The 25,244-nt window shown below is 38.4% G+C and overlaps 1 protein-coding gene across 4 annotated transcripts in view; it reads right to left on the bottom strand.

The window, feature by feature from the left end:
• LOC131679226 (G2/mitotic-specific cyclin-B3) overlaps window positions 1–25,244 on the bottom strand; it is a 49,635-nt gene that overhangs the window by 13,885 nt on the left and 10,506 nt on the right. Inside the window, exons 1-2 of one of the 4 annotated variants that reach the window (XM_058959903.1) lie at window positions 22,492–22,709; window positions 579–1,177 (exon numbers count right to left, since the gene is read on the bottom strand). In XM_058959903.1, coding sequence (XP_058815886.1) covers window positions 579–649 — 71 coding nt within the window. In that variant the 5' untranslated portion in view covers window positions 650–1,177; window positions 22,492–22,709. Of the gene's footprint in view, window positions 1–578; window positions 1,178–1,252; window positions 1,388–1,407; window positions 1,432–22,491; window positions 22,710–25,244 lie in introns of those variants that run through there. The other 3 variants (XM_058959927.1, XM_058959919.1, XM_058959911.1) reach the window with 3 other exon arrangements.

The raw sequence follows: 25,244 nt of genomic DNA, 5'->3' as shown, positions 1-25,244 counted from the left end.
TTTGAGGAGGCCATGGGATGCAGTTGAATGCATAGCAAGTCTTTTTTAAATAAGTGTATGGTATGGTGTATAATGTGTGTATTCAGGTATAATGATTTAATCAAGGATAAACTAGGTACACATTTGCACGTTTGCTGCTACAATGAAAAAATAAATTTGCCTTTACAGTAAACACCAGTTTTTTTCAGCCCCTTTATGCTGACAAAATGGAGACATCAACAGGACGATTTTTTCCTTCATTTTAATAAACCGAAGCTATTAAACTGTTCTTATTTAGTACCTAGATATAACCACACTTTCCGATAATTTTATAAAAAAATTCCCCCTTTCAGTGCAAAATTTGATTTTTTTTAATTTTTGCATATTCGCCTATATAAGATAAGAAGAATATGTTCAAGAAAGGATTTACTCTAAATTGAATTGGTTCGTCTGCCGGAGCCCCTCGAATGGACTTTCCTGTGAGGCTAACAAAATCGGGGACTGATAAAATTGGGTCTTCACTGTACTCGACTATCAAAACATAACATCATCAACGAATTCGCGGTTAATTTCCTAGTATTAAACCATCCGAAACTCACCTCGTCGTGATAGTCTTCCTCATCAGCTGAGGTAACAGTGCTGTTGTACCATTCTGTTTGACTGGAGCCATTTCTACGTCAAATTAGATCCAGCAGCGTCAGAGATAGCCTTGTCTTTCTAATATTTTTGTTACACTACTCCCTCTAGCGGCTTCCTTTTCACCAAGCAACGATTTCAAGTTTCGACCGTTGCCCGCCTTGCACACACGCACTCAATCACAATGCACAAATGACGAACGTTATTTCCTTTACTTTTCTTCACTGTACAGCTGCTTCTACGCTTTCGTATGAAGGGCAAACATATGCTATCCCAGCATTTGTAACGGACACATTTTACAGGTAATTAATCGCAGATAGTCGCTCGATCGTTACCTATATTGGGACATTTTCTTGTGACACTGACACTTTTTTTCGACTAGCCAGATATATTGCAAAAAAAATAGTTGGTTTTCCGTGGCTGGTTATTGTCGATCGGTCAGATAATGAATGTCAAAATATGCACGTCGTCGTTATCTGTGGTCACTTCGATCTTTATCGCACACTGCCACGAGGATGACTTTTATTAATCACTGCTGGAAGTTGAATAGCACCGTTGAAGTCTGAAACAATAGAAAACAAACGTTGATATGGTGGACACTACTTTGTAATTTGTGATTGATTCCGGATATACTAACGAATACCACATATCACCGCTCAGCTCACACTAACATACATATAAATAAACAATAACAAAACAATAGACATTAACAAAACAACTGGGAGACGAGACAGTCAACAACAAAGCCACAACATAATACAACTTAGACCAGCCCCAACCCGGTCAGAGCACCGTCTACAAAATCTGTTGCGCCGAGGATCACTTTTTTCCTTCTGTTGGATAAGCTTTCTGAACGCTTCCACACAAACCACCAATCGCTCATACTATAAGCGTGAGCAGGACAGACGACCACTATTGCAGTCGCACTGGTAACGACGGATAGAAGGGCCAAAGTAAATAACCGAAAATTGTTCTGGTAAACGCCTATAGGTACGAAGTCTGGTACCGTAAGCATGGGTGAATGTGGAACAGAAGTGAAAGGATTATAATAACAATTGGGAAAGAATGATAACATTTACAGTTAAAATATTTAAAAATCAGAAGACGGATTGAGGATTGGCAGCAGATCGGTGGTAACCCAACATAATTTAAAGTTCAATTACTATACTGCCTATAATCGCTTATTTGTCCCATTTTCTATGGGATTTCCTGTATACAGGGGATTGACTCACGATAATAGGGAGTATAAAATAGGTTTGAATTTGCAACTGAGTCAAACAAACATTGTGTTAGTCTATAGTCGTAATTTTTCGTGTTCAATTAAAAAAACAAGTGACTGTCAAAAACGTATGTAAAATTGACCCCCTCCTCCCCTATTACGTAACAATTTCTTTCCAATTTTTTTCTTCAGTAAAACATGTTAAGTAACGTTCTAGCTTACACCCCCTCCCCACTATGTCACAACTAGTCGTGCCCCATAGCCCCCCCCCCCTCTAAAAGCATTATGTAATTTATGAATGAACCCTAATGTAAGCGATTCATTCGAATACAATTCGTTTCTTGGGCAGTGATTTGTGACCCAACCAAGAAATCACGACTGTATTCTCCTTATGCCATCCACGTATAACTTTGTGCGCCACGCTACGGTATGTAGAAGCAGGATCAAGAAAAACTTCTTATTTACCCAAGAATTATTCGTTCTTCTAGTCCTTCTTTTGTTGAACACGACATGACATATATAAGCCGACTACATGCTAGGACTTGTTTCGCGCCAACTCAAAGATGATAGTATCGTCGGACAATCTGGAAACCCCGGTTGAGCTTTCTGCTCGATCAACCCCTCGAGAAAGGGCGAGCAGGCAACGGATGGAAAATCAAAGTAAAAAAGCCAAAAATCCAGCTGATGTCAATTCGACCAGGCAATAAGACTCTGGAGAAAATTTGCAATAGGACGTAAATAACAAAGAGAGGGGGTCTCTGTTTACGTTCTCTTCCGTTAGTAACATGTTCACTTCTAAGTTTGCCCTATTGCTATTTGCGTAATATGATAATCATCATCAAGTCTTTCGATTTGTTCGGAGGAATTAGGCCTCTGAAGATGTTTAAATGATAATCGAAAGAGAAACGGAATAGAAACTTATATCGTTACTTACGTAATATTGAAAATTTGCTCCATTTCTATTTCTTCTTCTTTGTAGTTACAGAAAATTGATTGGAAGTTATGTGCACTGTGGCGTGTTGAGATAGTATAAACAGCCTGAATATACACATCCAAAGGATCTTTGGAAGGGGGGTTGTGTAAAAGGCACGACTATGGCAGTATTATAACATTTATTACAAATGAATTTTATCCTGTTAAAACAAAAGGCGCTGTTGAAATTCCAATGATACTATTGTATTAGAATGACATCGTGGAAAGCGGAGTAAAGGATTTTTACTGCAATAACAGATAGGTGGGTAATGTCAGAGACATAACCGAAGTGAAGTAGAATATACTGTAATAAGGCTGTTAATTCGATTGTTACAATTGTATCTTCTGCGTGGTAACATTAAAATCAGTTATTTCGATATTTCTGGTGGAAATCCCGATATAATGGGACACTTACATTGGAATGAAAAATATTCAATCATTTGAACCTTTCTTCAAGACTATAATGAATCTAGCGGTCATATGTTTTACTTACGAATATTGCAAATCTGTCTCGTAAATATAGGAAATCCCATAGAAAACGGGACAAATATGCAATCATGGGTAGTATAGTGGGATCAAAATATGTTCGTCTAGCAGCATATTTTCAGAAAAAGGCCAGCTTAAAGTGTGGCAAACCAGAAAACCAACACTTTTTGGATCCACTGTGTGTTAAACCAACTCCTCACCAGTTAAGTTTCAACTGAGAACGAAAAAAGCTTTTCCCATCGTTGGGATTATCTTAATGAAAATGAATCAATGTGTTTGGGGTATTAACTTTCCGCCTATTTTTTATATTTCAAAGTAACTTATAATGATTTTGAAACATTACATATTTTTCATGTTTTTGAATATTTTTTTTGTTATGAATCGAAATTGGGGAAAAAAGTGGGTTTCATCATTAACTAAATTCTCCCAATTTATGTTCTATAGCTAAGTTATGATCATATTTCATTAGGGGGTGCGTTTAGTCCCATCTTCCGCTAAATAATAATATGCTCAAACCTTAACCAAGAAGGATTCTGGGATGAATCACCTTACACCCATACACATTTTTGTAATGTGGAAGATTTACGAGCAGATATCTTTCGATAATAGTTTTCACTTCTTCTATCTTACTTCACTTCCGCGTATGCCCATCCTTCTCTCTTATAAATCCAAAGACCTCTGCTTCACAAATACCTTGCAGGCCTGCCTAAATTCTCTTAGGTTATCAGTCCGCTTGGCGTATTCTGGACTCTGGTAATGCGTTGAACAGATTGTAGCCTTTATAAAATAAGGTGTGCTGCTTACAAGATTTCTTAGCGCTTAACAATCTTAGATTGCCCAGCTTGTCTACCGGTGCACATATCTTCCGTGCACAACAATGCTATACAGGTACTGCGGTGTCATTCCATTTATTACTCTGAAGATGAAAACAAATATTGCGGAGTTAGTCTGTCTCGTCGTAGTACCAGTCGTATTACCTTGTTTTGTAAGATCTGCATTCGCTTATGCTGTTTCTTGGATGTTAAGAATAGAAGCACAGTAATCAAAATGAGGGGCTATTATGATCTTGTAAACAGTTATTTTTGAGTCAAATGTGAGAAACCTATTAATCCTACCACAACAAAATTTCTAAAGAATTCGACTATTAGAACTGAACAGCACTAAGGAGCTGAAAAGGTCTTGCGACCTGACTGTTCAACTTTTACGCGAGCAGAGTTTTCCCCAAAAGACCAAATGCGCATATATTTAAATGCGTACCGAATGCTTGTTGATTCAGGAAGTGCATTAATGATCTTTTGAAAAGTTGTTTGCAAAATGTGTTGGCGGATTCGCTTAGAACAATAGCGAGAGTTATAATGAACTCATCTCGAAAATTAGTCCAAAGATTCTTCCAGGAGGTGTTTTGGCAGTCGGCATTGCATCTTTCACCTTCCCTTATATTTTCAACTAAGGAAATGTTGCAATTTCGAAGATATTACAAGCATTGGGAGTATCTTGTCCTAAAGTCAATCGATTTGCTGCAAAAGAGAGCGATGCTAGAGGCTACTAAATAGGAAAAAATGGCACTTCGTTAACATCGAAATGACATTCTTGGCACTACTGCGACCTCCAAAGATAGTCAGTATGGCCTTGGAATAGATGACTCTATGTAGGTCGAGTAATACTCGTTTTAACATTGCACAATATTGACATGATGTGTCACTTTCTAATTGTTATAAAATTGACACTATTAGTCCCAGTATCAGCAAAGTATTTTCACATATTTACCCGATCTACTGTCCGTATTTAGAATGGACCATGGTAAGTTTCCAATATATAGATTTCAAAGCTGAGTATGCTAAACGTCTATGTTCAACACCCATATTATCGCAAATAACAATCAAATATCAATTATTGGTTGAAAATAGTTTTTCGCAATATTATTCTACCATTGTTAGACGCCTCTGGTCTTGCGATCCAGTACACAGGAAACAAATTGATCAAACAAAAATGGACTGCAAGAAATCACGAATTCACACTGCATTACTGCGTAACAATAACAGTATAACTAAATTTGTTTCCTTGCATTCATCTGGCAAATTTTGTAACTGAAACAGTTCATTCGAGGAGCATAATTTGGGAAGCATAACTCGTATTATACGGAATGGTCTCGCACTAGTGTAAGCAGTTTTCAACGAAAGTAAGCATACATATAGAAGCTTACGATTATCAATCTGTCAAAAGTGCGCAGCGTCGCTATCTTCGATGAGGTGAAAACAAAAGTTGAGCAGGAGCGACGTTAGGTAGCGCTAATGGCACACAGATATGATCTGTTAAGTTTGAACGATAGAATTTGCTAATTATTCTTCATAGTGTTATGTCTGTTTGTCTGTGCATATACTAAACCGATCGATTTGAAACCTTTCATTTATTAACCTTACTTGTTTTTGTGAGCAAATCATGCCCAAATCAAGAGTTCTAGCTGTATAAAAACGTAGTTGTCCACAAACAACATGGGCATGAAGCGGTTAAAGTACTGGGCAAATATCTAGCCTAATAAAATCAGTGTATTCGAAGAGACTACGATTCAGTTCTCGTTGTTTCAACATCCATAGAAATAGTGTCATCTCCAATGGTTGTCCTTCCAAAAGAAAAGTATTCATATCGATTCAAGAGAAAATGCATATCTCTATACCGTTTATTCAATCGTAATATCTAACAAATGTAAACAAACTGAGTTTATTATGCCAAATAAAAGCTAAGCATTGACTCTTTATCGCCCACAAATAATAGAGAAAAATGATAACTCTTTATATGTTAAGGTTGCACAGAGAATGCGCAAAATTCGCAAACGAAAAAAGCAGTTTTTTCCACACCGTATGTCAGATCTTCATAAAAATCAATCAGCAGTACTGTAACAACATTCTACACACGCTGATTGATTTTTATGAAGATCTGACAAACGGTGTGGAAAAAAACTGCTTTTTTCGTTTGCGAATTTTGCGCATTCTCCGTGCAACCTTAATTTAATCTTAAGTCAAAATGTCACATATGTGATGTATTGCTTATCAAAAGCGTTCAGTGTAAAGTTTGCGTGAACGTACCTCATGATGTATTCGCTGGTCGAATGTCATTCAGAAGTATGGCCAACGTAAATTAAACAAATCATATAGGCTTAAATGAAACTGTCAGCAATAAACAGAAACGACGTTCTCTTTTCTTTTGGACGTACATCAGTGCAGATGTTAATTAGTATACCTCCCAAATATCACCAGCCCTTTATTCATTACACAGTACTCTTTATAATAACTAAATATATAATAACATATAGTATACAAAAGCTTCGCTAATATTTGGTAGATGTGTTTTGCGTTGTGATGTTTCTCCAAGTCGACTGTAGTTAGTATGTTTTTCCAATGCCAAACCTCATATCTACACTCTCGGTTGCAATACAGCACATGAAATATATCACAACTACAAGCCCGTCTCTCTAAACGTCACAGTAAAATGTGTCATTTACAAACGGTGTTGCCAAGACCACATATGTAAAAGAGCATAATAGCAAAAGTGATCGGCAAAATGTAATAAAATAATAGTTATCAATTATCTCCCTATTATCTTCGCGAAAAACATGTAATATGCTTATACGATCCTGCAATGAGTAAATGCAGAGGTGATAGTAGAATTAATAGCCTTCCGTGTGCTTTAATTGTTAAATAAATTTGAAAGTTGCAAGGAAATTTTTGCACGCGATTTTCTCCGTTTGACGTTTCTGTTAGATATGATGTAATGAAAAAACGAGATTCTCGGCATACCTACCATATTGCGTATATTGTTTTTCTCCTTATTTTGTTAGATTTTCCTGCGGATAATTAACAATTAAGGAAGGCGTCTGATGTAAAGTGCTCAAATCGGAAGATATTTTGTTTAACGATTTTGAAGGCAAGGCAACAATGGATCTTTTGTGTAATGTCAAGATTAATTTATACATTCATTGTGCACGAAAAAAAAAATATTTACAGTTATGCAGAGCCACACACACATGAGCGTTCCATAAGTAGACGTCCAACCATTTCCACGTCGAGGAGCAGCGCGGAGAACACGATTACTCTCGATAAACTAGTCTCCACAGGAAATTCAAGAAGATTAAAGCTCTTAGACTTGTAGTTACACGATTAACCAAAGAAATAGAAAAAAGTTTGAGTTTCGGAAAATGGCTTCATAATTCATAAAATTCGCTATGTTAAACCTGTCTTTGAATCACAGAAAACTGAATAATTTCCCTATTATTTTGCAGAAAATAATAGGGAGATTTTTCAGTTTTCTGTGATTCATAGACAAGTTTCACATATTGTGTACTCTCATAAAAAATCAAGTCAATTCGTTGATTAGTTTTTTAGTTATCGTGTTCGCCAATTTGAAAAACGCGGTTTCGAGAAAAACGCTATTAAAGTTGCCGATAGATTGAAATCGGCATGTGTTACAGCAAATACGCGTGAGGAATGCTTGGCTGTTTTTAACAAAAGAAGCTCACTACACCTTACGCCCCCTTAAGTGAACAGCGGCGAATTTTTTACCTGCTTGCATCAGACGTCCCCCTTAAGGACACGGCAAATAAATTACGAAAAAATTAAAACAAAAATTTGAATCGGCCGAAAGATATTTCGGCAATCCTAGTCATTGCATCAACATTTTTGGTAAAACATGATTTTGAAATTATTCACGTTTAAAGCGCTATAACTTTGCTTTTACTGCATAGACATCTATTAAATAAAAGATACTTTCTTAAGAATCTATATTTCAAGATAAAGGAATGAAATGGTTCAACTTTTTGATCAAGCTTATCATATATAAACGCTTAACGAAATAGTCCGAAACCCACTAATAGGCTTATTACCCTACATGTAAAGAAGCAAATCAATTGTAAAAAACAATCTTGCACTTTTAACACAGTATGTGGTTTGTTTGGTTCAAAACGGAGTGCGCCTTGTCTGTTTTTCAAAAAGCGTAATATAATCGAGGGCGATATGAACAAATATTGAGATAAACGCATAGTGATACAATCGAAACATTACTGTAATTTTATTATGAAATAAGATTCAAAACATTAAATTTTGCTTCAATAACTGCAATTGATTCGTAAAATTATGCTTTTTTTATAGTTATTCGCGTTTACCCATTATGAACTATCAACAATGAAATGTATATCGTTTTTTTCGAGAGTTGTCCTACTGGAGCTGTAGAGCTAGGTTCTCACGGAAGGGCTCCCCGTCAGAATCACATACTACAGACGAGACGGGCAATGGCGCCCACTAAAACACTGCTTTAGGCCAATTGTAGCGGGCCGTGATTCTGAATGTGATATTCTTTGTACGGTTGAGATATGTGCGGGCGTAGGGACTCGCGATCGCGTGTATCATCGCGAAGAGCTCGAGCATTTGTACGTTAACGTGTTCGATCGCGTGTGCATTTGTATGGCGCATGTGCTAACGTGTATATAACTTCGCGTGTATAAATTATATTTTATAACCGTGTGCCTTTCGCATATATTCGCGTGTTCTTGGATATTCGCGCGGACCGCGGATCTAATACTTTATTTTTGGTGTACGGCTAAAATGCTAAAAGAGAGTGAGATCTTCCATATCACTGGAGTTCCCGGTGATGTCGCCATGGAACGTGTTGTCTAGTGGATACGAGCTTTGTTTTTGATTGGTCCTACTGAATGTGTGGACCTAAGTTATTAGGACAGAGAGTAATGGTTTCCGGACGTGACCGATTCATGAGCGCGCGAAAACGGACGTTTGAAGGTTCGCGGTTGAGACAGCGTTTGAAACTTCGTAAGTGCTAAAACGTTCTCCTTATTACCGGCGTGTTATTAAGTTTGCGCGATCGCGAACGTAGGAGTGCGTTGTTAATCGCGAAGGGCTTAAGCGTTCGTATGTTAACGCGTTTGTCACGTGTGCTCTCGTTCATGTGACTTCGCGTATACAAGACTGGATTTTGTAACCGTGTGGCCATTCCTATATACGCGTGCGTTCTTGGATGGTCACGCGGACCTTCATTCTGATAGTTAGTTTTCGGTGTACAATTCACATTCTGATAGGGAGTAAGTTACGCCATATCACTAGATTCCTCGGTCATGTCGCCATGTAACGTGGTGTTCAGTGGATATGAGAGCTTACTTTTTTTTAATTGAACCAATTGAAGACATGGACCTAGTCTGCTGATATCAAGGATAGAAACTTCCGGAAGTGACCGATTCATGATCGTGCGACCGCGGGAGTTTTTAGTTTCGCACTTGAGACCGGGTTTGAAAATTTATAGGAGCTGAGACATTCACTTTATCACCGGGATGTTATCATGTTTACGAGATCGCGGGTGTAGGTGCCGTGGATGGTCGCGAAAGGGTTCAAGCATTTGTATATTAACGTGTTTGTCACGTGTATATGACTTCGCGTGTATAATTTCGATATTATGATGATGTAACGTGTATTCTTGTTTGATCGCGCGCGGACCGTGAATCTGATGCTTAATTTTTAGTGTATGGTACAGATGGTAGTCCGATTCCCCATATCACTAGAGTTCCAGGTCATGTCACCATGGAACGTGTTGTTTAGTGAATATGAGCGTCACTTTTTTGATTGGTTCAACTGAAGACGTTAGTCCAGACTGCTAGGACCGAGGTAAGATTTCTGGACGTGACCGTTTCATGATCGCGCGAGTGATGGTTTAATGTTTGAGACCGCGTTTAGAAGTTTAAAGATGCTACGTTTACTTAACTACCGGGGTTTTCTTCATGTAGGCGAAATCGCGGGTGTAAGTATGTGTGGATTATTGCAATTGCATGGTCGTGTTTGTGGCCAGGTTTGTGTTATCGTGAAGGCCACGAGTGTTTGTTGCCGAATAAAGAAAAAAGATGAAAAGAGCTTGATTAGAAGTGTATAAATTGAACAATACTATTTTGATATACATAAATAATGGAAAAGCAAACTACAAGCAAGATGTACAAAAGAAACAGACTAATGAAGTAGAATAGAAAAACATGTAACATGCAATCCAACTCGTCTAAATGCAGCAAATGTTGTATATTTATAATTAACGACAATTGCATGCTGTTAGACTTTCATCATGCTATGCTGGCCGGGAATGGATGATTCACGTGCATCGGGAAATTCATTGTACCCTAATTTATCCAACCCGACTTTCCCGAATGAAGAGAACCAAAAGCTCAAATTGATCACCAGAAGTGTTAGCAACTATTCCATCATATACGCCAGTTCTCCATCCATTCCCTGATTCAACTGTCACAAATACTCAGACGAACACATACATAGATAGACATACGACTAGCACATAACAATTGTACACTAGTACGAAAAACTACGATTATTACAAAAGCGACAACTAATAGGTTTCTACTACTTTATTAAATTAATTTAATTATTAAATTGATTTAATTGGTATATGCACAATGACGAAGTCGAACGATAAATCCCACTGTGAGCTCCGTCCACGAATACCACTAATAGAACAATATTTGCAAACACGGCACACAGCAAAAGTCAATCCACGTCGACCCGCCAGTCAGCCACGCCACCGCGCATAGACCAGTGGTTTAGCGTTGGCATGCGCAGGTGCAGAGTATGAAGAAACATATAACATAAAGAAGGCGCATAAGCCCTCTCGGTCTCCTCGATGCAGCACTATCAAGGTGTAATGCAATAACCATGTCAAAGCAAATGTCTGTACGCAATATGCTTGAAGATGTTTGCAATACCAGTGGTATAACAGTGGTTAAGTATAACAAATTAACAAATGTTTGATCAAATGTCCTTGCAAATTTAAAGCATTCCTTTGGGCAATAGTCACACATATTTACTATTATACTGGGCCATTGAATTAATTGATCGGGGTAGGAGTTAATTGAACGGAGTACTTATATTTACGATATTACGATCGTTTATAATGTATGTGACACACTCATTTGTATATGACCAATACTACAATAGTATCAACATTTGCAATTCATATAACCTGGATTTGTCAAGATTATATTTACCATACCGTACTAGGTATGTGCAATACATTTCTGGAAACCCCACATGCACTGCTGCAATCCTTATGGATCCCATTTCAAGGGTCACGACTTGTGCAACAATATGTTCATCTTCACGCGGAAGAATGGGCTGGGAAGAATGCTTGACTTTCGGTTTGCTGCCGTGTACGTGTAGTAAGGTTCTCGATGATCGGGAATGGGAAACAACAAATTCTGGTTTCTCATCATAGAAAAGATGTACATGCTTGTATAGAGCACCGAAGGGTGACAGCCTTAAAGGAATAAATTTAAATTTACAGACAGGCGAACTAATTATACGAAATAGTCAAATAACGATGGATATGCATTGTTAAATTTTGTTTTTGAAAGGGAACCAGGAAGCAGGAATGCTGATTTTTCGTGGATTTCTGCATCAGTGCAATCACTGTTTTTATTAGCGAGAAGACATACACTTCGAACTGGCGCTAACGAAATATAAACAACGTGTGCTTAGGAACTGATGGTGATAAGATATCAATAATAAGATAAATAGCAATGATAGTAAACGATGAAAATTCCACTCTTCAAATAAGCAACTGCTGATGCTTAAAGAGTTCGATAGAATTGCAAAAGGAGTTATACTAAATACAACGGCGTGTAGGCTGGAAGGTTAAGAAGCCCCGTTAGTAGTTATGGAACGTCTAAAATCACAGTTATTTCTCTTCAACTAGCGGCCTGAGACTTGATTGAGGACGAAACAAGACAGATTTCCTATTCCAACACCGAGTGTCACTCACTTTAACGGGTCAAAGTTAACCTGGAAACAGGCTTTAAAACTAGAGTGTGTGCAGAATAGTTTTGTTGCAGCAAATCTAGAACTGGATCAAAAATAATGAAAACACGTTTGCCAAAAAACATGCACGCAGACCGTCCCTTATAAAAACTGGATTCAATATCATATTTACCCATAATTTGGATGTCCCGCTAGCGGCAATTGTATCAACCGTTGGTGAATGCAATGGTGTCCCCTTATTGTATGCTGACGTATTAGTCTACCGGGGCCAACGCCAGAATCGGGTAAGCGCTTCTTTTTAAATCTTTTCCAGCGGTTGTCAGTTATCTTGTCATACATGAGTCATATGTAGACGAGCAAAATAGTAAGACTCAAGGGCTGGCTATGTGCAAAGAAACTACTGTTAATAATTGCCATTTGTTTTCGGGAAATATATAGACCCTAGGCAAGGGGGCGAAATAAAGCTTCTTAGCGCCAAAGTGTTACTTTTTACCTCTCGAATAATAGCAGGTAAACGACTAGCCTGATGAGAGAAACATATTCTACCTGCCCAGTTTTCTCTCCCTCTGAGGTCTGGGATTGTAACAGAGGCACCTTGAGTAAACACACAATCTCAGATGTTGCCAATCAGATGTGGAACCGATACCGGGGTGATTCTCTCCGATTGCATTAGATATATTTTCATGAACGAATGAGCAGCTGGTAACAGCATCGTTTGCGCCCTGGAAAGGTACACATAGGATAGAAGAGAAACTATTATTTGCAACGCAATCAATTGGAGTAAATTATGTTCAAGGCAGACTTCACCAAACCCAATGTTTCTAAGTTAGGTGTTGTGATCGTATTCAAGAATTGATTCATTCCAATTTTTTCTATAAGGAGTACATGTTGCGCGTTTGATAGCAAAGTCATAACAAGAGGTCCTTTTTCGCCAGCCAATTTGGTGCTAGTCTGTAATTAGCGTCTTACTAGCCCCAAGTTGGTGTTAGTTACTGAGGAGATAAATTCGAAACACCAAATCCAACTTTTCCATAAAACAATAAAACCAACATTGCCCTCAAACAATGGCTCTCTAGAACAATTTTGAATTTGTTCTTCAACACGAAGTTGGTGATCTTAAACGAAGAATATCAATCGCTCGAACCAAATACCCATCTGAACAAGCCGAGCCTGTGCATCACACAACCAAGTTGTTTATCAGTATGTTTCGATTTCGGTTCTGTTCGTATGTGAGGTAGTTCGGTCGGTTCTTGTGGTTGTATTATTACCCAGTCAAATTAGGCAACGTTTGAGCCGACATTGTGACAGAATCCAGCTAGAATTCTAACTGGTTTGATTGGGTAAGTTGGATATCACGAGTATGATTTTCGAAATCCTTACGATGCCTTGAACATGACTCTCGCCTTTGGATCCAAATGTCTTGTTCCTATTAAGACTTGCAGCCAACCCTCGGACCCGTCACAGTACCATGATCCGGAGCAATACCCGGATCTGGCCTTGTCGTTTGGACCCAAAAGGGTCTGAATCTGAACCATCAGTTTAGGATCTAAACCATAGGAACGCTCCAGTGATATGGGGAAACTCATTCTCTTTTAGCATCTGAACCGCTAACTGGAAATTAAGTATTAGATTCACGGTCCGCGCGATCATACAAAAACACACGAGCATATGCGAAGGGCCTCACGGTTATAAAACGAAATTTATACACGTGAAGCTATACTCATTACTCACGTTAGCACACGCAACATATAAACTCCCACGCGATCGAACACGTCAACATACAAACGCTCGAGCCCTTCGTGTTAATATAAAAAGACGAATGCAATCGCGATCATCCTCGCACATCTGCGCCACAGTTTACGCAAATACAAAAATGTCCTAATGAACGCAATAGCATCTATAATCTGATCCACGCGGTCTCAACCCGAACAAATAAACGCTAATTCCCACGCGATCATGGCATCCTCCGTACACTAAACAGCACAATCAGAATGATGGCGTACTGCAATTGGCCTTAAGCAGTGTTTTAATGGGTGAGGTTTCCCATCTCGTCTGCAATTGTAGTGAGTGATTTTGAAAAGGAACCCTTCCAAGAACCCAGTTCTACCGATCCAGTAGGACAACTCTCAAAAAAACCAGAAAGTGCAAAAATCTCGTTATTTGATTCGTTACAACGGCAATTATTGCGTGTGACGCGAAAGATGATTTGGTTCGTACGTTGTCCTGCTCCTTAGGCGATGGATGTAAACTGTACCGAGCACTAAACCTGAGGTCGCGTGCGAGTGTGGCACCATTCGCGTATTACACTCGTGCTTACTACATCACGTACCACATAAACAATGCGTCTAGACACGGTCTCCAGGTCCCTATGGGCCTAATCCATCGTTTGTTGAGAAAAAGCCACTACGCCACGTTGCAAATTGATAAAACGTGGAATATGTTAATGATTTGTCGTGGTCACGTTATAGAAGTATAGCATCTTTCGCAAAGTTGATACTTAGCATCTAGGCCTTCATGTGGTTTCCTGAAAGTAGCTCGAAACTCGGTCGTTAGGGCGGCGCTTCACCTCACATACAATGAGGCATGATAGAAGGATGGTGTGTCTTTGGAAATGCTATTCTAGGTAACTCTTCTGAAAGTACTAACTATGGAGGCCCTAAAGGTTTTCAGATACATTTTATGAAAAATAAATTTCACAGTTGATTTTTACCCAAAACTTATTTAGTTTCAGTCCAGCTAGCTTTGTTCTACATTTTTCCTCGGTAGAGAACCATTGCGGCCGGGTTTATATTATTGTTAAGGCTTCGAGCGTTTGTATATCATTGTGGTCGTTCGTTTTCATCGCGTGGGCGTTTGTGTGTCGCGTGTGCTAGCGCGTTTGTAATTTCGGCGTTTATAGCTGTGAGTCTATAGCTGTGTAACTATTTGCATATACGCGTGCGCTTTTGAGTGTCACCAAGAAAGAAACACCAAGGAAACAACAACACATTAATTACACTTCTTAATTTGTTTAAACTGAATATTTGAATTGATATGCGGTAGGAGACTTGTGAGAACTAAATTATCTCATCGTTTGACAATCTACTAATCAAGTGACTCTGTTGTTATAAATATGCGGTGTCGGGACGACAATATGGAAACCATTATTTTGAGATTTTCCCATTTAAAGCATGAAGCATGATGTGAATTTCTCAACAATTTGAAAAAGGAAATCTTTCTGTTCTAATGAAAATTCTGAGAGAAAATTCACTTAACCGTTCAATGTCATCAAAATCCTTTGAAATATACTAGAGTTATGAAATTGTTTAGTAATAAGAAAAATATTTGCATAAACTTTTATGAAAATTTGGTATATTTTACCGAAAGGTAGTTATACGACACCTTTTTGTAATAGTAAAAATAATAATAGTAATAGTCACAGAATATATTCTCATATTTTACAAGCAATAGAACCGAATCTCGATTTAAATTGCTAAGGATCGTTCGAAAAAATATACAAAATATTATCAGCATCGTCTGATGATAACAGGAAAACAAGATTCTGTTTTTCGTTTCTTGTTTCGGTCCGAATCTATGTAGATTTTACCACTAGTGCCAGTTAGTTTGATGTGACCCTATACAACATTCAGTACGCATGCGACACTTCTCTTTAGTCATTCATGCTTCCGGTTACTTTAACGGAACAGCAGATGGTTTTCCTCCTACTCCACTCATTACATGGCTCCAAGTAGGAAACTGATCATGATTCCGTGCAGTTCAGTGGAAGGTCCCCATTCCCTAACTCCCAACATTACCAAGCAGTACCCCGAATTGGGTTAAAGTTCGCGATAAACTCGTATCGAAATATGTTGAACATGACAAGAGTTAAGCGAGGTGGTTTGAAATATGCCGGAAAGGGCAGTTTTAAACAATTGATTATTTTTGGGACATCTTTTGCAGATACAGATTGAATTTGATTGTAACGTCACTCTTTTAGATTTTTACCCAAAGACAATACCTAAAATAAAATCGTGTTCGAGTTTTTTGATTTAAAATTTAATTCCAGCGATATAAACCACAAAATATATATCTGATTTCTTTCACCTCATGCTCAGAGAGCAATTTTAACCAAGCTCTCGTCATCCGGTGATGCTTCCAGCACGCCAAACTCCATCAGCTGTTGAACCATACTGTGCAGATTCTCACCGGTAACCTTGCAGTACTCTACGCCCCGTAACTGCGCCTGCATCAAATCCTGCAGGAACTGGCAGATCTGGTCGGTCTGCCCACCGAACACCTGCTCGACGATTGCCTGCAGTTTACTGTTGCAAAGTTCCAGCGTCCTGAGCGATTCCTCCAACAGGTGACTGTCGTTATCTCCGCTGCCTTCCTCCATCAATCGTACTAACTGACGGAGGGATTGGTCCGCTAGGAGCAAGTCTTGATCCAAGGCTGATTCTCCACTGTCGGGGAGCGAAGGATCCTGCACCGGTAGCGGTTCCTCGCATTCGATCGCCGCGCGGTCCTGCTCCGAGTGTGCTTCCTGGCTGTCGGACATCTTTTTACCACGATTATGACGGTTTGACAAAGAAAACGACTCGCTCGATTCGCGATTGCTGCGATCGGTGTAAATTTTACTGGATAAAGTATACTTTAAGCATGCGATTCCAGTTTTATAGCACACTACAGCAGTACAATTGCAGTTTTAAGAAAGGTTTCAAGAGTACCATAAAATCACAATTGTAACTAGGGTTTGCACGATGCTTCAGCTTCCTTAGTCAGAACAGAGTTTTAGTGTCAGGCCTCCCTTTCGTCAGGATGTCAGGAATGCATTTCTCGTGTAGGCACTCACGTTCCGTGTGACAAAACTGTCCGTGCCGTGCGCACAAAATTATGACCGGTTTCTTTCCAAAATATAAATGCAGATACTGCCTGTTAAAAATACTTAAATATAAAAAATATCGTCCTTTTTGTATGTTTCAATCACTATTAATTTTTTTCTTAAAACTGAATGAAAAGCTTCCTAAGTTAGTAATAGAGTAAATAATAAAGAAGAAACAAGTCGATTGTCTTTTATGCCTACGATTGAGGCCAGAATCAACTTACTTTTGTGAGTTGATCAAAGCGTACTCCTGGCAAGGCAATTTGATCGCATTGTTTTCAATGTTCATATTTCCAAGCTCTATATTTCATGAGTGATATCATTTGACATAATGGTCGTTTGGTTGACACATAAAGCCCTATGTTTGTGTAATCCGGGCAAACAAGTAATCAGAGGTTTGCTTGTAAGAGAACGCCGCTTCCGACGGTCACCTCGCCCGACTGATTCTCACCGACTTTGCGCCGCTTCGGATCCTTGGTCTCGGTTATGCGACAAAGCCAAGGGCTTTTTGGTATATAGATTCAAAGAACTGCTCATGTTTGAAAGAAAGAATCAAACCATAAGTTTGAGTAAACTGGGTAAACGAGTGGATCACCAGTTTACTTGCGCGGGCTATTTGGTGTACAAATTCGTAGAAATGCTCATGTTCGAAGGAAGGAATCAACCGTTATGTTTCTGGCCAATGGCTGATAACGTCTATGCTGCGAACGAATGTTGTTCCAAAGGCGACGGAGCCGATGGTGCGGTCTTTTGCACTCAGACGACAGCAACCTGGAAATCAGCAGACCACGATGATGATGATGTGCTCAATACCCAGACTCTGACGTGACATTGTGGAATCGTTTTTTTAATTCATTTATTTGGCACGGCTCAAGGCGTTAGCTTCACAGAGCCGTGGGTCTTTTATATATTTACATGATGTAAAAAATAAAAATAATAAACAATTAATACTAAGAGTCTATCCAATCCCGTACGCGCGACTTGCCATTGCGCGCGGAGATCCGTTTTTATGTCGTAGAAATATTTGCACTCACGTCAACTTTATCGGGGGGTCATTCATATCTCTGTCGTCGTCGCACGTGTCCGGATCATCATCGGGGTTACTGCCTTGATGTTCGCGATCAGGTGTTGTTCCTAACTTCGGGTTACGAGTGTAAACCCTCGAATTTTGTTGTTGGAATTGTAACAATAGTAAAGCATCTTATAAGTATAGGGTTACCTTCCGTTGCATTTGATTTTATATTATGTTTGAGTGAATGCGGTATTCGGGTTAATGACATTAGGGTAAAGGGTTTTCGGACGAACGTCATTCGGGTAAATGACAATCGGGCGAATGTTATAGAATACCTTATAATTATTGCACACAAATTCACACCGTTTAGCATTCACAATTATGCCAAACGACCATTACGCCAAACACACATTATACCAATCGAAACCATGCTGTTATGTCAAATGAACTTTATGCTAAATGAACTTATGTCAATCGACGTACTCCCCGCATTGGCATGTCCTCCGCCGATTTCAGGGCATTTTGAACTGAGCTTTCAACATTCTTTCCGGACGAGCAGGCTTTGTTCCAGATTGTTCGAAGAGGTAAATGTCGAGTTACAGCGGATGGATGTATTGGCCACAAACGTCTTCCTCTATGTCTCGGAATAGCTGTATTAATTTTTCTTATATTATTTCAAGACCATTCAGGGCCGTTTTAAAGGGTTACAACTAAGGTCAAAGCTTAGGCGTAATATTCAATCAATTGAAAAAAAATGGCTTTTCTCCTTCACAAGATATTCTTATGAATAGTAAGGCAAATGGCACTAACAAGCCGTCACGCTCTGGAATTATCCAAAAGCTTTAGTTCATCTAATCGTAATGAGGTTATTAATTTGAAAGTATTAGAAAAGGCACGCTTTATGTTCCACGTGCGGGTAAGGTGGGAACATTATAGACGACATGGAAGCAGCATTCAAAATCTGATCCCATGTCATGACTGCCACGGTTTTGGGCACGGCACTACAAATTGAGGTTTAGATTCCAAATGTATGATTTGCGGTGATAATTCGCACTCTATCCTACAATAGTGCGTCATCTTACGCTAGAGTAGTGGGTAACGTGGAAAATAGAACGATAACTATCACGTCTTCAATTTCAGCTCCATATAACGCTTCCTACGCTCCACCCGAAAAAAAAATTAACGGCAATGTTTGAATTGACAACTGCAATGCTAAATTCTACCTTCATGCTTGTTTTTCAAACTAGGTGGGAATTTAAAGCTTAATTGATTTTAAATAATCATTTTAATTTTTCAAATTGGAATACTCGTTTATTCAAAACGATTTTTTCAACTTCTTGGGGGTACACAGTGTGCATTTATTTGACAATTCAATATTCAAAAACAATTCTTTTAGTAACTTTGTGGAATGTCACAATCAACGGCCTTAAAGCGGTTAAAGTGACATTTACACGATACGTCAAACTACCGTCTCCGGTACAGCACGTTAAATGGAGGTATACATAGATGTAACATCAATGGCACGGAACGTTTTGACGTCCAGAATGTGTGAACGAGTTTATTATTATTTATTCATTTATTTATTATCCTAACGAAAAGGGAATGGTACGTAGACGATTATTCCCGCTGACGGAAGCTGATGTATCGTCTGAATCGGGCTTAATTCATTATTACATCTTCAGTAGGACAGAGAGTTTATGAACATACATTTTTCATTAATATTCCGCTGCAGGGTGGAAACTCATGCAAAATACACATTAATTCAACTGCTTGTCTTTCGTAGAAGCAACTGCAAAAGCTTTCTGCGATTCAATTACAGCAAATTGGGAAAAATCAGCAAAATAGTGGAATCTGCTGTCGTTTTGAAAAATAATATTAAAATATTAGGGGCTATTTGGACCTACCTAAGTAAATCGTCCTTTTAGGTGGATAGACGTGAAAAAATTTAACGGTCAAAGGTCCTAAGTGTTAGTTTGGAGCCTCAGCTAAATTTTGGTGCTGTAAAAGTTCATTTGCACCACTTCATGACAACACTAAGCGACGATTTGCAAAACTTTACGTTTTTACATCCTTTTACTATGTAGGGATAATTCTGACCTCCCTACGGGACAATTCAGACCGTCAATTTTTTTACGATGGTATTATGTTTACCTATGAAATATTTATTTGAGAAACTCCTTAAGAATCAAAAAAATTAAATTGCGATACAAAAACTTAATCAGGTTAATCAAAGCTGTCAATTGGTGCATCATGTATTTTCTTTGCTGTGGTGTGCGCAAACGTGTGTGCAGCCGCAAGCCGCTGAACTGTGGTTAATGGAATATAGGGTCCGAATAGCCCCGTACGCTCATTTCGCAACAAAAGTGGTGAGCGTCTTGAAAATATCTGTGTGTTCACTCAAACAAAAATCATACCATAAAATAGGAATGTCAAACTTTCCAAAACACTTACCTGTTATTTTTTCACTTTTATTTGTTGCTTTAATCACGGTTTTACCATTATAATGATTTTTGTTTTGAGGATGGCAAAAAAAATTAAACACGATTCATCTGTCAAAATTAATGTTTTAGAATAGCGGTTCCACGAATATGCATGACAGTCAGAAAGTCTTACGATTTTCTGAGAAATCGAGGGGGTTTACCCCTACGGTCTTAATAGCCCCGGGTTCCCCTATATGTTGTCGTTAACGTTAGTGAGACAGAAACGTACATATTCTGCTAAATTTTGACAACAGACCTATCGTATCGGATTGGTACAGGCCAATTTTCGCTTAAAATTTAATAGCAAATGGCATACACGATTATTGTTAAGACAGGTAATTGTCTAGTTTTCTCTTTAGTGATAGAGGTCCATTTTTAATTCGGTTTTTTTTTTGTCAAAAAGGGTGTTTTAACCTAAATAAACCAAATCCTGGGGACGGACATAGCGTAGTTGATAAATCGATTGCCTTGTACGCAGCTCACCTGGGTTCGATTCCCAACCCCGTACATAGTTAGATTTTTCCAGAACAGATTTCTCTAACCCGAAGAGACGAATGACTCTAAAGTTAAAACCTCTTAATCAAAATAAAATAAACCAAATCCGAAAGCGGAAATGTGGAATTTCTAACCAAAGTTATATGTGGGTATATTAACAAAGATCTATACTAATCACTGAGGTGTAAAAAGCTAATAGGTACGAGCAGGCTCGAAATTGAAATAAATATGGTAATTGTTTACTTTAGCTACTTTTCCCCCTGTAAGTGTAAAACATGTTTTTCTTTCGTGAATATGCTAGTTTAGTGTTGCAGATTCATAAAAAAGAGGCGGAAAGCGAAAATTTTTAATAATTTATTAATGAGACTAAAAATAAGTTCTACCTACTAACCTTGCACATAGGGTTATTGTGCTCCCGAAAGTAAGGTTTTTGGCGAAGCTAGTTTAATGCGGCTTGTCATCAGAAACGCAAGCAAACCTGTGATCCACTCGTTTGTCCGGTATACTCAAACATAGGGGCTATCCCTAGTTTAAGTCCGACTGAGCGGCAGCGAAGTCGGACAGCACCTAATTGAAACGATGTGGCGTAGCCACATTAGGCAGTGACAATAATTTAATTTTTGCCGATGAATACAATCCTATTGTTACTAAATAAAATATTGTTAATGCCTAATGTGGCTACGCCACATCGATTTTTTTCTCATGCTGTCCGACTTCGCTACCGCTCAGTCGGACTTAAACTAGGGATAGCCCCTATGCTTGAGTATACCGGGCAAACGAGTGGATCACAGGTTCGTTTACGTTTCCGATGACGAGTACGAGGACTACGGCTGTGCGGCATAGCCGCATTAAACTAGCTTCGCCAAAAACCTCACTTTCGGGAGTACAATAACCCTATGAACAAAGTTATTAGGTACAACTTACTTTAAAGCTAATTAATGAATTATTAAAAATTTTCGCTTTCCGCCTCATTTTTATGAATCTACAACACTAAACTAGCATATTCACGAAAGAAAAACATGTTTTCCACTTACAGGGGGAAAAGTAGCTAAAGTAAACAATTACCATAAATATTATATTTTCAGTGATATGTTTTTAATAGTTTACAATTAGGTACAACAGTTTTCCACTAAAATTGGGCGTAACGCAAGCACCTAACGTTTCGGGTTTTCAACTTATTTTTTTCTTTATTAGGTTTAAAAAGTGTAAATGGTGGTGATATTTAGTAATCCATATTTGACGACAAAACCAAATTCACTAGTTTACCACTATTCTTGACCTGATATACAGTCCTGTACTGAGATTTTCGTAACCAATAAAACAAATTACAAATTACTATATCGCATAACAATTAATAGAAATTGCTCAAACATGCAACCAATAATTCTTGTGTGAAACAAATAAAAGTGATGCATACTGATCGAACATTTGTCATTGAAGAATCATAATAGCCATTTTATTCTGCAAACCACCGCCAAGCAAACCGCTGTAAGTCCAACGGACGATTTCAAGTAGCTATGCGGTGTCATTTTTTCTAGATTTACCTGTTTTTCGTCGAATTACCAGCCAAATTTAACTGTGTCGAATCCGATAGCACTATTTTTCAAAAACATCCAATAATTGTATTAAGTATTCGCCGCAAAACCTCGTGCTTTTCCAATATGACGACAGTTATTAATTTTCCGGTGCACAACTGCTGTTAAATTCAACACGTTCAGTACCTATCCAGCTCGCTTTGCAGTAGTAGTACTCCGCATCACGTAGGTACTCGAATCATTAAAAACAACGAAACGTCACCGAAGAGAGCGAGAGAATGTACCGCAAACATATGAGAAGAATAATGAAAGAAAGCGGCAAATCGACCGTTGGGAGCGTGATTATTGTCAGTTCCGTTGAAATTATATGCTGCATGTTTTTGCCTTTATTTACGTCATAGAAATTATATTACAGCTAACAGCGTCGAAAAAGATCAAAGCTGTATAGCAATAGGTACTCTAGAGTGACCCTCAATTCCTAAGGTTTCTACTAGAGTTTCAGGAGGCTATATCATAAAAATAAGACAATTTTATACAACGTTACGATACATGCTATTTTATACAACGTTGGTGTAGCACCATGGAGAAACCATAGTTTAATTAGAAGGATTGGATTCAATATCATTCCAATTCATACATTTCCAGGCGAACATATTCATTATGCATTTGACACATTCTTTCGTGACGCTTTCAACGATTTGACAAATCTTCATTTGACAAAAATATGTTATAACATTATCAAATGAACGCCTACGTCAGCACTTATTACAGTTTCGGAAAGTAGACAAAATTTCACGAAAGTTTCAAGCAACATAAACTGAATATACTAGAATTTGATGATTTGACTTTTATTGAAATACGTTAAAACTCTAATTTGTGACGCATTGTAACGTCACGTTACATTACCGGTCATAAAGCAATCCTCTTCCAGTATATTCAGTTAATGTTGATTGAAACTTTCGTGAAATTTTGTCTACTTTCTGAATCCGCAATAAGTTTTGATGCAGGCATTCATTTGATAAAGTTATAACATATTTGTCGAATGAAGATTCGTCAAATCGTTGTAACGTCTCGAAAGAATGTGTCATTTATATACTGACATTGCAAGATACACAATTTTGTGCGCAAGTCGCAATACTTGAATCGATCGGAGATGACAGCTACATTTTTTTTAAATCGCCGGCGGTTTTCGCCCCACTTTAGACTCTCTTTCGCTCTCGCTTGAAGAATGAATATTATGAACGTGCGAGTGTGTGTTTTCCAGCGAAAGGTTTGCTTCGGTAACGAAACTGATCAAAACAAAAACCCACTAGTTCACAACTACAAGCACCGTAGGCTTGGGTTTTAAATGAGGGAGGGCAACGAAACAAGGATAGTGAGAAAATAACTCACGGTGGTAAAATTATTGCTCAGTCAGTAACATAAAAAACGCACAAGAATTTCACGAAGTTTTCCTTAAGAAACCCGTGCGAAACATATTATTGAATTCATAATCTGCTATCTATCTATATATAAAGCTCAATGTTTGTATTATGTAATTTATGGTCTCTCAAAACCCAAGGCAAGATAACTAGTAATACGATTTCTAGAGCCAGCGCGGAACCAATTTGAGTCTTTGAATTTGACTTATGTGATACTGTTTTAATTGCCACATGGCTCATCTCATCGTGTTTCGTAATGTTGGCATGATGACCAGTGCAAGATGCCTAATAAAATAATTAGAATTCGTCAATTATGTATCGTAAAAATGAAGCTGTGTTTTCCAATAAAAGCTCGACATCTCAATAATTTCTTTACCATTTATATATCAGTTTCCTTCCGATAGAATGCGTGACATCCCAACTGTAATGTCTACAGATATGGTCAAGTAGGCTAAGAAATGGATTGTTTATAAATCATCATTTAGTTAGTCACTCTTGGTCGTATCTGACGTCTTGAGTCTGGGCTACTACATTGGCGACGAGGATGTGATCTTAAAGAATAGGCTGAGTACTTCCTCGCGGTGCAGCTTTTGCATTACTGACTGGGAAGAAAAATACTTTGACAGAATGTCCCTAGTAACTATATAACATTTTTGAAATTTAGTGTAAACCGTAATCAGAACGATCCACTCGTTTGATTGGCTTGTTCACGATGGGACTCAGTTCCATCCAGAATCCAGCAGGCACAAATCCCCGACTATGTACGGGGAACGTGGCATTTGAGCCAATATATTCTGATTCCTGATTGTTCAAGATGGGACCCAGGTCCATCCGTAATCATAACGATCCGTTCGTTTGATTGGCTTCTTTATAATGGGACTCAGGTCCATCTGAAATCAGAACGATCCGCTCGTTTGATTGGTGTGTTTAAGATAGGACCCACGTCCCCATAATCAGAACGATCCGTTCGTTTGATTGATTCTACCATATGGGTCCCAGGTCGATCAATAATCGGAAAGATCTTATTTTTAATTAGATTCGATTAGATTAGATTCTTCACGCTAATGAAAAGAAGTTTTGATAAAACACACCCTTGACAACTTTTGCTAAGAAACAGAAAACATAAAAATTATGTGATTGTTACTTTGAAATGTTTTCTGGGTAGAAGCAAGAGGACACTATTGAGCAAGTGTTTCGTAACCAACATCACCTGGACCAAACCCAATTATCGCTATACAACTGCACCAAACAAAACTTTAAAAAACGGGATACAAAGTTAAGTACGCACAAAATATAAGTCGTTTGACAGCCACAGTCCACCTCTAGCTAGAACATAGAAAA

This window comes from Topomyia yanbarensis, chromosome 1, assembly GCF_030247195.1.
Source record: "Topomyia yanbarensis strain Yona2022 chromosome 1, ASM3024719v1, whole genome shotgun sequence".
Taxonomy (NCBI): domain Eukaryota; kingdom Metazoa; phylum Arthropoda; class Insecta; order Diptera; family Culicidae; genus Topomyia; species Topomyia yanbarensis.
This window is presented reverse-complemented; position numbering and strand designations above follow the sequence as displayed.